General features: G+C 34.9%; 2 protein-coding genes across 4 annotated transcripts; both read left to right on the top strand.

Moving 5' to 3' along the window:
* The first annotated feature begins 609 nt into the window (after positions 1-609).
* LOC128161374 (chitobiase-like) lies at positions 610-7,742 on the top strand. 3 transcript variants are annotated; one of them, XM_052824654.1, is made up of 9 exons: positions 610-737; positions 889-1,037; positions 1,220-1,931; positions 2,177-2,604; positions 2,948-3,685; positions 4,043-4,283; positions 5,297-5,549; positions 5,976-6,116; positions 6,920-7,741. In XM_052824654.1, the coding sequence occupies exons 3-9, from the start codon at positions 1,223-1,225 to the stop codon at positions 6,981-6,983; spliced, it is 2,574 nt and encodes an 857-aa protein (XP_052680614.1). In that variant the 5' UTR covers positions 610-737; positions 889-1,037; positions 1,220-1,222; the 3' UTR covers positions 6,984-7,741. The 3 variants fall into 3 exon arrangements, with proteins under 3 accessions (XP_052680614.1, XP_052680613.1, XP_052680615.1); XM_052824653.1 differs by lacking the exon at positions 889-1,037; XM_052824655.1 differs by lacking the exons at positions 610-737; positions 889-1,037 and adding an exon at positions 844-888 and having other exon boundaries at positions 6,920-7,742.
* A 3,542-nt stretch (positions 7,743-11,284) lies between these two features.
* On the top strand, positions 11,285-14,337 carry LOC128159975 (galactoside alpha-(1,2)-fucosyltransferase 2-like). Its single transcript, XM_052823210.1, has 2 exons — positions 11,285-11,442; positions 12,173-14,337. The coding sequence occupies exons 1-2, from the start codon at positions 11,421-11,423 to the stop codon at positions 13,336-13,338; spliced, it is 1,188 nt and encodes a 395-aa protein (XP_052679170.1). The 5' UTR covers positions 11,285-11,420; the 3' UTR covers positions 13,339-14,337.
* Positions 14,338-16,521: the final 2,184 nt, after the last annotated feature.

Here is a 16,521-nt window from a genome sequence, read left to right as displayed (position 1 = left end):
TATCTTCAACTCGTCAGATATTCAAATAATTTAGAACGATTAGTTTAGAGATACTGTCTCTGGGACCCAGGTTTAAAAGGTATCTTACTACTTTGTTCTGGGTAACTTGCAATCTCTCTCTCTCTCTCTCTCTCTCTCTCTCTCTCTCTCTCTCTCTCTCTCTCTCTCTCTCTCATTTCACAATACCAAAAAGAACAAGCATAATCAAAATAACATTGTAACAAGGCAGAACATGGGATCTTTCTGGACTGTGTACTAAGACAAGATGCATATATATATATATATATATATATATATATATATATATATATATATAACATATCTTGAGTATTGAACATATTTAAGGGTTACAAATCGATGATATGTTAAATATAATGTTTTGAATTATCTTTTAAAATTTATCAGATTATAGTTGATATTTTTATTTTCCAGTATCTTGTCCGTTCTTGTGTGGGCATTTTACTCGCCTTATCCATCTATCTTCTTTAGTTTTCTGTCCGGAAACTTTCATTTACAACCGTTTAATCTAGTTTCTATGATAAGCTTATTTTTGTGAATTTGGCGTGCCATATGTATCGGTACATTGGTACAACTTACTGCAGACCGACGCCCCTTATCTCCGTCAATTCTCATCGGTTTTCACCGGTTGAATCGGCTTGGAAACAAAATACGCAAGGGAAATGTAAAATTTGTACATTTCGGGCACATTTGTATTAAAAATTATAACTTATCAACAGGTAACTTTGATTTTTCTTATGAACTGAGTGTAAGATCTCGAATTATCTCTGTCAAGATTTCAGTCAATATCATGAAAACTTGTTGTCATATATTGTTTTTAGACGACGGCAAAGAAATTCCTCTAATCAAGACCCAGTTTATTTTTTGCAGGTAAATATAAAAACAATATTTTATCAAAAGCTGTAGCGTAATATTACCACAGTTGTCACAGTTGACATCCCCCGTGCCAAAGGGCCAACCGGCGTACACTCTTTGACAATAACGACAGTACTGTCCTTTGGCTGGGCAAATTAAGATAGGTGAGGTTTTAGATGGGGAATATTTAAATGACACAGTAGATTAACCAATTTCTGCCTCATCATATTTCGCCACAAGCCCCAAAAAAGTCTGATCCTACTATTTCACTTCATTAGATGTAACTCTTTGTCAAATGAGTTAATTTTCATTAAGTAATTAAACTTCATTACATGTGTACTTTCAGACAATGGATCAGTCACAGCTGGATCAGATTGCAGATAAATTGGACATAAGATACTCGGTTCTTGACAATCTTAAAGATGGGAAATCCACATACAGATCTCAAATTGTCATTACTAACAAATCGGATATTCTACTGGATTACAAATCCAACTGGAAAATCTACTTTTGTCACATCCGAATGGTGGAGCCAGGCTCGCTTCCAAAGCACAACCACGCAGAGCTCAAAAAAGAGGGCATTCGATTCTCACATGTCAATGGGTGCTTGTTTACACTGGAACCTTTGAAGAATTTCACCACACTGAAGAAAGATGAGAGCATTACAATTAAGTTCAAGTGTCAGTATTATTGTGTAGCAAGGACAGATTTATTACCTAATTGGTACATTGTGGCCGGAAAACTAGAACCACGTATTATTAAATGCACGAGCGACTCGGGCCTGAGTTTCGTGCAGCCCTTTGATAAGCCGGAGAAATGGAAGAGATTTCACTATAAACAAGAGAATGGGGTAATGAGAGTAGACAAATATAACCCATATACGCCAGAAGAAAGGTTTAAGAGGAATGCAGTGGAGGATTATGGGAAACCTGGTTCGCTAGTTTTACCAACGCCTGCCAAGGCTACCTATCTTTGGGAGAAAGCTGCTGCCCTATCAATAGATCAGTTTACAATTTTTAGTGATAAAGAGTTAGAAAATGAAGCTCTCTATTTAAAAGGTGGGTATTTTAGACTTCCGAAATAATCACTATAACATTTCCATGCATAGACTTCTCTCTGAATATATTGGCAGAATTTTTCCTTTGTGTTGAGAAAACTGAAGTGTCATATTACACCCCATTAAAAGTATAACCTGAAAAGTGAAATTGTTTTTATCAAATTTTTTTTTGGCTTTACAGGAATCATTGGAATGTAGTTGTTAAAAATGAATACATTTCATGTGTTTTTATATTTTTTGCTTCAGACAAGCTAGGATTAGAGACCAAAATTTCCAATGACATTTCCTCAGTACCAACATCAAATGCTATTACTCTGAGACTGAAGGACACTAAAGATGAACACAGTCTCCCCTCTTCCTACAAACTCTCTGTTAGCCCTGAAATCCCCAGCATCAGTGTTGAGGCCAGCGACCCCTCAGGAGCATTTTACGGCATCCAGTCATTGCTCGCTTTACTGGAAAATGAAAAAGTACCCACAACGGAAATAGAGGACTATCCCAGGTTTCCTTACCGAGGCATGCATCTGGACGTGTCCCGGAATTTCCATGGAAAACACCAGATCATGAAGCTGCTGGACATCATGGCTAAATATAAAATGAACAAGTTCCATTTCCACTTAACTGACGACGAGGGATGGAGACTGGAAATTCCAGGTCTGGAGGAACTCACAGAGGTTAGAATCCAATAAAAATTCATAGGGATGATTTTGTTTTAAGATGTATATGCACTGACAATTTCAATTTTAAATGTGATATAATGTGTCATTTAATTTGTTATGAATTACTAGAAAGTAATTTTACTTGATTCAGAAGTTTTTAAAAAAATTAAACATTTTTCTGAGAAAAAATCATCTGCTTTACCATAAATTTCATATTCATTTTTTAAAATGTGAAATCTATTGTTAAGATAGGGGCAAGATATGTGCAGGGGTACATATGTGCAGTGTATTAATAGACTAAGGACTGTACTGTGGGTCTATACTGAGAAAGACTTTTACCGGGTATTTAATTTTTCAGGTTGGGAGCAAAAGAGGTCATGACCTCACAGAGAGAACTTGTATTTTACCTATGCTAGGTTCGGGGCCTCACTTAACTTCCTCAGGGACAGGGTTCTACACGGTGGAAGACTATCAGGAAATTCTCAGGTACGCCAAACAGAGGCACATAGAGGTGATCCCAGAGATTGATATGCCAGGTCATAGTCATGCAGCCATTATGGCCATGAAGGCCAGGTACTTCAAGTACAAAAAGACTGGTGACACCGAAAAAGCCAAAGAGTTTTTGCTGTGTAGTGTGGACGACTCCTTGCATGCCCAATCCGTGCAGATGTATTCGGAGAATTCCATGGATCCTGGATTGGACTCAACCTACAGGTTTGTGAATAAAGTGGTAGCCGAGGTGCAGAAGATACACAAGCCGGTGGCACCCTTGCGGACATTTCATTTCGGTGGTGACGAGGTTCCCTATGAGACCTGGGAAGATTCAGAGGCCTGTATTGCTCTGGTGAAGGATAAGAAAGTTAAAGGCTTCTCCAAGCTGATGGAATACTTTGTGAAACGCGTGGCTAAGATCGTCGCCAAGCACGACCTAGTGATGGGGGCGTGGCAGGACGGAGTGATCCATGATGAGGTGTTCCTGGAGCCAGTGGAGAGGAAGGAGTTCCCAAACAAAGAGGTGCATGTGTACACCTGGCAGAACGTCTGGGAGTCGGGCCTGTCTGGTTGTGCCTACCGACTGGCCAACAATGGCTATAAAGTGAGTGCAGTGCTGCTAACAATAATTATCTTACAGTGCTGTGAGAAATAATTAGATGCTTCATCTACATCTGCTAACACTGAAATCGCATTTAGCTTGTTCAGTCTGGCAAATATGATACAAAAAGTTATTAATTTTGAGATTAAGAACAAGTTCATATTTTGGGATTAAGAACAAGTTCATTTTTTTACTGTCTAATTGGCTCTTTTCTGAATTCAAAATGATGTAAAGCAATATAGTCAGTAACTGTACTTGTGAATTTATTCAAAGTATTACATGTATATTCATTAATATTATGCACAAATTACAGAAATTTTTGTACATGTATATCAAAATTTTTCAAATTTCACATAATAGGTTGTGATGGCCCAGGGCACCCACTTATATTTTGACCACCCTTACGAGCCTGACCCAGAAGAGAGGGGTCTTTACTGGGCATGTAGATTCTGTGACACAAGGAAGACTTTTGGCTTCATGCCAGATAACATTTACGCTAACGCAGATGTGAAACTATCAGGGGACCCAATCAGCATGGAAGATTTGTTATCTAAACATCCCGAGGACCACGATCCCCTGAAAAAGCATGAAAATATTTTAGGTAGTATAATTTCAGTTAGAAGAAAAATTCATTTCAATTTTTTGTCCAAAAAAAATGCATTTTTGTAGTTTTAGTTAAACATTATGACATATCAACGGCTTTTACTTGAACTACGATTTTTGATTGCAAAGAGAATGTATGATTCTCATATTGTGACAAAAGAGAGTAAGAGGAGTCTTAGAGAAACATTTTTTCATCTGTCACTTAAACCAGATATCATTATATATAACTGTTGGATGTTTAGATGGACACCTACGAAAAGAAAATTATTAGGGCCTGGCTGTGCAATCATCAATCTGTCTGTCTGTCCTTCCGTCTGTCTGTCCGAGGTCACTAGTCCAGGGCATACTTTCTCTCCCCTTTGCCCATTCTGACTCATACTTCACCTGCAGAGTGCCTTTGGATGACGTGTGTGAAGTGACCTTGAACCAAGTTGAAGGTCTAATATTAAGGTCATAGCAGAATTACCTGAAAAATCCTTGTCTAGATCATATATTCTCTCTCCTTGGTCCAAAATGGCACATACTTCACCCACAGAGTGCCCTTGGTCAAAGGGTGTGCAGTGACCTTGATAATGAATAAGTTTCTTTGACAAGGGTCAAGGTCATTTCAGACCACAGGAAATTTTCAGAGCATATTTATTCTGAGTCTCCCCTTAGCCCTATCTGACTCGAATTCCAAATAAACAGAGCTTTTGGGTAAAGGGTATGCAGCAACCTTAAACCAACTTTCAAGGTCAAATGTGAAGGTCTCTTTGAAATCCAGTTTTATACCACAAATTATTTCCCATTACCTAAATCTTGCTCATATTAAGCCTTGTAAGCCTGTTGGTAAGGGGTAATGAGCTTGACGTAAAGTTTTATGCCTACCTGAAATTTTTTTTATCTCATAGGTCAAGGTCAAAGCAAAATTCTTTGAAATGCATCCATTTTCCATTTTATAAGCGGGGCCCTTTGAGATGGTCATCATCTTAATGATGTTGAGTTTCAATTATTTCCCTTCACATAATCCAGGAATGCAAGGACACCTGTGGACTGAACTAGTGAGGACCTCAGATGAAATGGATGCCATGATTTTCCCTCGTCTGCTTGCAGTCGCCGAAAGGTCCTGGCACAAAGCGTCATGGGAAGACGTTGAAGATAGCTCCTCCAGAAAGGCCAGGATGAACAAGGACTGGACCATATTTGCCAATACACTAGGCTACAGAGAACTCAAGGTGCTTGACAGAATGGGAGTGGCCTATCACCTGACACCTCCAGGGGCTAGGTAATTTGAATACTTGAAATCAAGTTATTTTGGTCATTTATTTTTTTTGTGAATCTTGTCTGTAATACCTCTTTATTGCATTTGTTGAAAGTTAAAATATTTGATCTGTAGAAAAATGTTATATTTTATCTATAGAACTGTGTTTATTGGATCTATAGATCTGGGCTGCATTTTACAAAACAACTTATAGCAAAGTCATAAATAATTCTAGTCTCATGGAATGCTCTCTTATGAACAAAATTGATATGAAACCATTTATTAATGATTATATTTTACAGCCATGAAAAAGTGATAACTGATTACTTATTTGTGATTGATAAGCGTTCATTAATTTGGTTGTTAAAGTTGTAGGTTCTTTAAATTTGTAGTATAACACAGTCCTGTGTCTTATTTGATCTTTAGAGTTGTATTTTATGTAATCCGTAGAATTGTAAAAGGAGAGCTAGAAATGAATGCAGTGTATCCAGGTCTTCCACTCTTCTACAGTCTGGATGATGGCGAGTCATGGCTGCAGTACAAAACAAAAGTGAAAGTAGATGTAAAGTCAGGAATCAAATTGATGTCAAAGTGAGATATTTTATGTATTCTTATTAAATGAACTTATCTGTCTTTATTACATATGTTTGTCTAATGTGTACTAATTTTACTAAAATAAAGGTGCTTTCCTTTTATATTTGATTCACTTAAATTTTGTATAGATTAAGGTAAACTAGTTTAATTTTTTTTTAATTTCTATCAAAAAGATTTTTATATATAAACCAAAAAACTGTTTGCTCTTATTGGGCGCACTTGATTTTCCAAAAAGACCGATGTACACCATTACACTTTTGTGAATCAAGAGAAGTGGTGTAGCTTTTAAGTATATATTGGGTAAACACTTTTCTACACCGAGTCAGGGGCGTGTTCATGTATTGTTAGGTGAAGCACTAAAACCAATATGCCCGACGAATGTTATGATTGGAAACTTGAAAAATGATTTTAAGTAATGTAGGATTAGAAGTGGCGTATAAGTTGCCTTTTGTAAGATAGCCATTAAATTTGAAATGTGTTTATTTAATTGCATTTTCATCAGAAAAAAGGCCTCGTGGAACATCAGATACCCTGTTAAAACGGCATCCTTTCCCACCATATTTATTTTTAATTAATTCCCTACACTACACCATTTAAGTGCACTTGCATACAATACAAAATGTTTACACTGGTGAACACCAATTTAAGCTAAACCAAGCATGCCCTTTGAAAGTGCCTTTTTTAAACAGAAAATATACGACTTCTTACAATGATTTTATTATCTCAACGATCATATTCTTTCAAATAGATTTTAATTATGAAAGAATTTTTTTTGAGATGTATTTTATTTTCCATCGTAGGTCGGCAGATGGTAAGAGAGAAAGCAGAGTCGTAGTTCTGGACCCGAACTCAAGGGAAGACTGAAACCTGGTACAAACTCATGAACTCTACAAGAGTTAGCAAATATCCTGTGATATCAAAACATTTATGTGAAATATCAAGAACTTCCCATTGGTTACAAGGGATATTGAATTTGCTATTCACACTATTGTTGTTACAGTATAACATTAAATGGTACTTTATTCTGATCAAATATGTTTACTTAATATTCATGAAGATGTTAGTGAATATGCTTTGTTTTATTGGTAGCATTATTAAAGTTTTTTTTCTTCTAAGATATGATATGCAAAAATTGAATGCACGTGGCATACATTAAAAGCATGTATAATGCACTTTAATTTATCATGTACCTTACATGTATGTGTTCAGTGTATGTTGATCACAAGGCAGGTGAATATTTGATTAAATATGCTTTTCTCACATATTTTAGAACATTTATTATCCATTTGCATACTTTTTAGGATCAATCTGAGATATTTGTAATATAAAGAACAAAAAAAAAAACTTGAACAAAATTCTTATGTTACATATTCATACACGTGTAACAATGATTCTGTAATGAAACATTAGAACTATACAATAATTTTTAAAAATTGACCATTTTATTCATCTAGATTGTGAGTATTTATGATTAAGTGAATAAATTACATGTACTTATAAGGAAAATGTAATTTTATTATTTTATAGATAGTGTTAGTTTAACATAAAATGGTCCCTGTCTTATCAACATTATAATACATAGTAACCTTTGATGTTATGTACACGTTTGTGCAATTGAATTTATTTTAAAAGTTTATGAGACAAAAAATAAAACAAATTGAAAAACCTGACTTGATGGCTCTTTTCTTTCAGGTGTACACAAATGAAGTACTCTGACTGTTAAGCTTAATTTAACTTGTGTGAATTTGTTAAATTTTCTACCAATAATTATTTTCTTGAAAATAATAAATAGTTCAAACAAATTCACATAATAAAACATGAAGTTTATGCAAAGTACATGGGCATTCGCCAATTATTTTTCGCTCTTCCGTTTGTAAACATTTTAATTTGTTGTTTTGATTATCTCAAATAGTCTTCAAAATAAGGTATAAAAATTTTGTACAGAATTTAACAGTTTATTATTGGAGGAAGCTACCTATGAATTTTGGCTTTATATCACTGTCAGTTTTTCTGTATTTTTTTTTAATATAATTGGAGCAAGGTTTTAATTGAAATCAGGTTTAGTGTACTTCATCAGGATTGGTTTTACAAATAGCTAGCTTTCATGTTATGCCCATCAAGGGTTGATTCAATATTTTTTTCTTAGATTTAGTATCTAGTATCATCTCTTCCCCCTTTAGAGTTCCCTATAAAAAAAAATCTAAATAGATACAAAATCTTAACTTGAATTTATTGCTCAGGTGAGCGATATGGCTCACGGGTCTATTTTTTTTTTTTTTACCTTTCCCTTAGAACTAAAGAAGGATTTTACAAGTTAGATAAAGTTTAATTTTTGTTTTTCGGATAAAATCTTTTATCAACACTAGATTAAGAATATGCAGTTAAGGGGATACAATGTCACTTTCTATATGATATTCTTTAGTGGGCCCCTCTTTCTATGTCAGGTTTTTGATTATATATCTGCGCATCAAATAATCGTTGAGGAAGTGAAAATTGATATTCGCACACTTATTAAGTGTACATCAGCGAAAACTTTTCATCTCCGGAAAATCGATCATTTAGAAAATACTGAGAACACGTCAAAAATTCAGTAAAATAAGTCAGCGATCATTTAGAAAATACTGAGAACACGTCAAAAATTCAGTAAATTTATAAGTCAGCATCTTCATGCGCAGACCTAAAGGGGGCCGGGGAAATCTTAAAGTTACCAAAATAACTAATAGGCGTGTAACCCCTTGCAAACATAAATATCTCCATACCCCACCCACCCTCCGGGCAATCACTTGGAACCCCCCCCCCCCCCCATCCCCATATGAAACCGCGCATTGTGGCAACGCATTTGAGAAACTTGCGCAATCAATTATTTTCAAAAGTAATTAGAACAAACAGAGAAAATAACAAAAATCCTGTCAAATGTGGCAGCATGGACATGTACAGGTCTGAAGGGCGCCGGGATCGAGGAATCTACATGTAACTGTTACACTTCTCTCGAAGTGCCTTGTAACAGCGCATGCACCTTCGCTAGCCAAGTACCTCACTTTGTCTTTTCTTTATTTTGAAATCCATCTTCTCAAGTCAAAGGCCGGTTTCTGATCAGCACCGCTTGATCAGAAACCCCTTGACTTGGAAAGATGTTTGAAACCGAAGTAGGGGCAGATATATGACAAAAGAAACTCTTATTATAATAAACAAATATTTTTTGTTTTGTTTTTCGACCAGTCAATCAAACTGATTTAATCAGCCAATCAGATTGGTCCGTATAATTACATTAGGTACAGACACGCTTCGATCGGCCACCAGATACAGATCTTACGTTTATACTGTTTAATATTATAAGCCTACAGACAGCTGTGCGATGTGCGCTTACGTGTGATCTGTAGTTTTATCAAGATATGTCTGCTCAAAGATTTTGAACAACAATTGTACTTGAAAGTCAATCGATGATAATTTAAGTCGCTCCAATAACATGAGGATAGGCTCTGGTGTCCACTTCATTTTCATTGTTAAAAATAACGGCACGTTTATCGGTTGTAAAATAATGTAAATGGATTTTGAACAGTTCCCATTGAAAAAAAAATCTTTACAAAAAGATATGATTTGAAAAAAAAATTCCACGTACGAATATGGGGGTAGTTGCCTCCTTTTGTTAGCCAGTTTTAAACTTAAGTCTTGATTCTACATTTAATTTTGATAACATGAATTTGCTTGATAATAGTGAAGGACAAATTTAAATACAAAACTCTCACCACACTTCTTCAACAAGCACTTCTATGTACGATGTATGGACCAGTTATGTTTTGAATCACTTTCTCTGAATTTTAATTAACTTGCTCAAAGTTACTGTTTAACAGCTTTTTTTTTTTTTTTTTTTTTTTTTTTTTTTTTTTTTGGCTTCTTTTGACTATTTCATCATTAGATCTCGCTATAAAAGTTCTCTTTAAAAAAAAAACCGAATGTATTATAGTAGAAAGGAAATCAAACCATATCTTTTCTGGGGATTTTATTTTGTATAGGATTAGTCATATATTTATTGAGGAAATGAAAGCAATGTAGCAACTTTTAATCATACACTGTCTACTAATGATATAATGTTGCATTTAGTGGTCAGGATGATGACCCCTAATAATATAATTTTATCATTAACAAACAACCTAGCCGTCCGCTTTATCTACAAGGAACAATAGACACTCTTTTACTTACTTACTCACTTACTTACTTACTCACTTATTTACTTTCTTACTTACGTACTTACTTACTCACTCACGTACTTAAGTACTTACTCACTTACTTACGTACTTACTTACTCACTCACTTACTTGCTTACTCACTTACTTACTTACTCACTTACTTGCTTACTCACTTACTTACTTACTCACTTACTCACTTACTTACTTACTCACTTATTTACTTTCTTACTCACTTACTTACGTACTTACTTACTTACTCACGTACTTACTCACTTACTTACGTACTTACTCACTCACTTACTCACTTACTTACTCACTTACTTACGTACTTACTCACTTACTTGCGTACTTACTTACTCACTCACTTGCTTACTTACTCACTTAATTACTTGCTTGCTTACTTACTTAGGTACTTACTCACTCACTCACTCACTTACTAATTTACTTATCCTCTCCGTACCCTGGATCACGTACGAGGCCGTGGAACCATAGACAGGAGTAGAGGAACCAAAACTTTAGACTGGACATCTTGTAAATAAGCCCTTTATTCAATTATGATCATTCTGTTATATTGTGTAAATTTTGAAAATACTATTAATATGAGAATATTTTCTTCTTCCAAAAATATTATTACGGGAATAACATTGCATGACAGTTTATGTATTGTCAAAAATTGGAAGTCATTATCAATGAATAAAAATATTCAAGACAAGGTCATTTTTATAATTAATAACGGAAAACAAGTACACGTGGACTTTATACCATCCCCTATATATCTTTGTAAATTATTATTATGATTTATGCGAAATACCTTGGCATGCAAATTATTTTTAAATATTCAATACTAACATCGACAGCAAGCTGCTATGGACATTCTCTCAATTGGAGATCCCCACGGTGTATCAAACGCATCTTCGCTGATCGCATTGATATATATCATTACAAAATAGGTAACGCATACGTATGAATATCAATTATATCTATTTTCCAGAAGCTTGTACAGATGGCCGATAGATGCAGTCAATATGGTCTGCTCGTTTATTTATGCGTGTGTGATTGCGCCTATAGACTCAAAAACAAAGGGTAGCTATATCTTGACACTAGTAGCGGAGATATGTATGGAGTATATATCAAGGGTAAGCTTTTTAAAAAAGAAGGCTCTGTGGTCAGCAAATTAACCATCAGATTTACATAAAATTTTAAGAAACGATTTGTGTAGCTGTATACTATTAGAACCATTTTAACAAGAGCTTGGACTTTGGGTAGTTGTCTATTTCATTGCTGGCCAGGCCACTCAGTCATGGCTCTTTGAAATCAACAAGATTTGTCTGGCTTTTGAGCAAAGATTACTCAATCGGTGTATATTTCGCTTCAATCCAGCGTCATTTTAACTTGTTTTGACACAAGAAATAGATAGTGACATCCTACTGAAAGTCCAAGGCCTTGTTAAAATGGTTCTATTTAGTAAAGAAAAAATACACTGATTTTACCTTTTAAATTTAAGGTACTTTCCTATATGTTTGTGTAGAGCTCTTCTTCTAAAAGAGATCAATACAGTCTAAAATGGTCACGACCATCGAGCCCTCTTAATTGATGTTTTTCACCCCATCTTTTCAGAATTATTTGATTTGAATTACGAGATACACCGTACCTACATTGTATATAAGTACGTGTCTTCTTTCAATATTTTGCTTATTTGACATTTTTGCTATTTATTCAGAATTTCAAAGGAATATGAGTTTTTTGATTTTTGTTTAAAAAGTGTGAGTTAAAAATATTTAAAGAAATGTTTCAAAAAAAAAAAAAAAAAAAAGAAGACAAGGGTTTTTATATTTAACTTTTTGATGAATGTTTTATATGTTTCAGGTGTCCTATTGTTTGTCTACATATTCGTCGTCTGTGGAATACTATACTGTAATCACGTTGCCCAGAGGTTCTCATTTTTGAACAAAATGTTTTCCCGAGGCTTTAGCCCGAGTGCTATCAACACTGACATGATTAGTAAAATCTTTGTAATCAATTCAACGTCAGCGAAAAAAATAGAGTCCATGTCTTACCACCGCTTCATTGTCGAAGAAAATAATAATCTAAATCAGACATCGATGGGAAGAAATTCAACTTACGAACAATCAACATCAAATGCATTGGAAAGCGTTACCATGAAAACCATGGAACTTCCAACTTCTTCGACGACAACGAAATCCAAATTTTTATTGTGCACTGGTACCATGGGTAGATTGGGCAATCATTTATTCGAGTTTGCCTCAGGATACGGCATCGCGGCTAAAAAGGATATGCTGTCCGTCATTCGACAGAAGGGTCTTGTTGATTCTATTTTTGAGCTGAAAAATGACAGCCGGCTTTTGTTACTGCCAGATTTGAAGGAATGTAAAACAGTCTCCAAGCGGTTTGAGAGATGGTGTAGTCGATATGATCCTCGATTGGAAAACTTCACGGTAAATTCCAACCTTTGGATTGGATGGGGTTTGCAATCTTGGAAATATTTCAACGACTCATATCGGGAATTGCGTGAACAATTAACGTTCAGAAAACACATTCGAGATAAAGTAGTTTCAATTCAAGAGGGCATTTTGAAAAAATTCAACTTTACGTCACGAAGTGACGTCACTTTTATAGGTGTGCACATACGTCGAGGGGATATGTTAACGGACCCTCTTGGCTATGACGTAGCTACGCCTGAATATCTTTCACGTGCAGTCACGTTTTTCCAAAACTACTCGAATACAGTTTTTACTGTTTGTACATTGGATTTAGAATGGTCAAAACAATACATGCCCAAAAACATCAAAGTAGAATTCATTGTCGGGAATTCACCGGAAGTAGACATGGCTCTTCTTGCGTTTTCTGATCACGTTATTCAAACAGTGGGCACGTTCAGTTGGTGGTCTAGCTGGCTAAACAATGGAACCGTCATATATTACAAATGGCCCGCCAAGGAAGGCGGGAAACTTCGAAAGACATTTAGTGCTGATTATTCTGACTATTTTTTGCCTCACTGGATTGGAATGTGATACTTAAAGATTCTAGTACCATAATGCATTCATCATTCAATGATATTTTTCATATTTACAAAATGTTACACTTTGTAAAAAATAATCGCATAAATTTCTTTTGAAGGGCGTATAACTCTTTTAAAAATAGCATTAACAGTTTATTTAATTGACTACATACTTTCGCCTAAACTTGGTTTAAGTCATTCTCATAATAAATTCAAAAGACGTATGAAATGTAGCTATGATTTGTAAGAATCGATTAATTCACCTCAGTTATGTCAGTTAACTGCCTTTATCTAATCAAGCCTCTTGGTGTTAGCCACACAATGTTCTCTACAGCTTTTTCTTGGTTGCTACACTCGTTTTTTTAAAAATAATTTTTCATTGAGAGTTCGTAATTTATGCTTGTCTTACAAACTTAAATTGTTTCTTTTTTACCTACTTGCGTAGGATAGTATGAATGGGTTGTCTTTTTTTTCAACGGCCATAACCTTAGTCCCTTTTGGTCTTTGGGCCTATGGAGAAAAAACTGTTTTGTACTCATTACGGGACTCATTCGACATGCGTTGATTTGGGAGGGGGGCGGGGGGTCTGCAATATTCTTTAAATTACATTATAGAATTACGAAACTGAAACTTATCTTAAAAGATCACCCTTCTATTATACTTATACTAGTATGTAATACAGTTAATTGTTTTCTTTTAAATTAGAGAAAGACCTTAACTTCACATAATTATATTTACCAAAGTCATAAAACTACATTACCTCTGCCCCTTCCATATTACTTTCATCTTTCAAAGAGGGATTATCATAGTAATTTTTATAATATGCCGTCTAAAATCAAAAAGTACTTATTTCTAAGCCTGTTAATAATTTACAAAGTGTGATGAATTCCTATAATCTCCCGGACCCTCTCTTAATCTTAAATCTTTGCATTTCTGGCTAATTTTGGCATTATTTATCCTAGAGTCCATTTTGATAGTTTTGGGTTGTGATTGTATTTTGTTTTTGTTTATGTATTTTTTTTTGGGGGGGGGGGGGGTGGGGGGGGGGGTTTGGGAGTTGATTTTAATCAACTCTCCTATGCAGTCACTCTGGAAAACCGAAAGTGAAACGATGTTTGGACCTGAGCACAAATCATCACCGCTGACAAGATTTAGTTCTTGAAAATAAACGATAAATTCGATGTTATGTATCTTGAAGCATTGGTTTTTAAGAAAATTATTTATGAATACCTTGAAAATAGTCAGATGTTAAATAGTACGAACAATTTAGATATTTTTTGCAGTCGTATGTATTCATTCGCCGGAGTTCAATAAAATCTCGTTCAACCATCGGCTGTCTCCGTAAATGTCCCGACAAGCAGAGAGTCATTCTATAATTAGAGGTCGCGTCATTAAGCTATCACGTGACCTGGTGTACACATTCTCTTGCTTGTTGGAGACTAGAGTTCATTATTGCTTGGATCCATACACTTTTCTGAATATTTCGATTACTTATACATAGTTTGATGGAATCAATTGTATCTTAATCATTACACAACACGATTCATACGGGGTTTTTCTCAAAAAGTCCGAGAATTCATATTATAAAAATGTGAATAATTCAAAGACAGATTATAAACTACTTGCCAAGCAAAGTAACATGTCGTTGATTTTAAAATGAATAATTATCATCAATAAAATCAACTCCCGTCAGTACTTCAGTACTTTGATTTTGTTTTGTTTTTTGTTTTTTTTGTGTTTTTTTTTTTTGGGGGGGGGGGGGGTCTGCAAGGGTTTCTTAGCATTTAAAGATAACATAAGCTTTATGATGAAAATGAGAAAGGTTATTGAAATGTTCGAATATGTTTTCAGATATATTTTCACATTAAAAGAACATCATTTGAAGCAATACCTTTAATCCAATGGTTTCTTTTAGTAGTTTTTTTTTTTGTTTAATCGTCCTTTTGTTTGTTAGTAATCGATTATATTTGCCTTTGAAATGTCAATAACTTTGATGATTTTTTTTGGGAAATATATTTATCAGAATTCTGTGTATATGATATATTTTGAGGGTTGAAATCCAGGATAAAACATTAAAGACCATGATTTGAAAAAACTTGAATCTACACTATCTGAGGATGGTTACCCGCCAGTTTGAGCTTTCTTGGTCAAATAGTTTTTGAGAAGAAGATTTTTAAAGATTTTCTCTATATATTCCTATGTAAAACTTGATCCCCCAATTGTGGCCCCATCCTACACCCAGGGACCATGATTTGAACGAACTTGAATCTACACTATCTGAGGATGCTTCCACTCAAATTTGAGCTTTTCTGGCCCAATAGTTTTTGAGAAGAAGATTTTTAAAGATTTTCTCTATATATTCCTATGTAAAACTTGATCCCCCAGTTGTGGCCCCACCCTACCCCTGGGGACCATGATTTGAAGAAATTTGAAACTACACTACCTGTGGATGCTCCTATTTTAATTTGAGCTTTTCTGGCCAAATAGTTTTTGAGAAGAAGATTTTTGAAAAATACCAACAAATTTTCAATAATTCTCAATTATCTCCTCTTTAAAGAGGGCGTGGCCCTTCATTTGAACAAACTTAAATCCCCTTCACCTAGTGGTGCTTTGTGCCAAATTTGGTTGAAATCTGACCAGTGGTTCTTAAGAAGAAGATGAAAATATGAAAAGTTTACAACGACGACGACAACGACAACGACAACGGACAAATTGTGATCAGAAAAGCTCATTTGAGCCTTTGGCTCAGGTTCCATGCTCACATTGAAAAATACTGTTGTTTTACTTGATCAATTGTTGCTTCAAAAATGATCTGTATCAAACGTCACTGACAAACATTTGCAAACAAGTACAAACAGATTTTGATAAGTAAACCTGCACAATTGTGTATTGGTAGCTTTATTATTGTGCACTAGAAATGAATACAGGTAACTGTACATTTTTAACATACGTGAATAGTCACGGTAGTAGAATGCACAAATATACAAACGCAGAAGTTCAAACTATGCAGCATATAGTATTTTGTCTGTTAAGCATTCTGATGAATGTCCCTGAAGAAAATTTCAACGCGCATTCTATTGATCTTGTCCCAAATATGGGGTATCACGTGAAAAAACGATACTCACTGCTTCTAATTCAATAGGACGTACCTCTCTTTTGAACATTGACAATGGGGTATTTATATAGGTTAATATAA

Source organism: Crassostrea angulata, chromosome 8, assembly GCF_025612915.1.
Source record: "Crassostrea angulata isolate pt1a10 chromosome 8, ASM2561291v2, whole genome shotgun sequence".
Taxonomy (NCBI): domain Eukaryota; kingdom Metazoa; phylum Mollusca; class Bivalvia; order Ostreida; family Ostreidae; genus Magallana; species Magallana angulata.
This window is presented reverse-complemented; position numbering and strand designations above follow the sequence as displayed.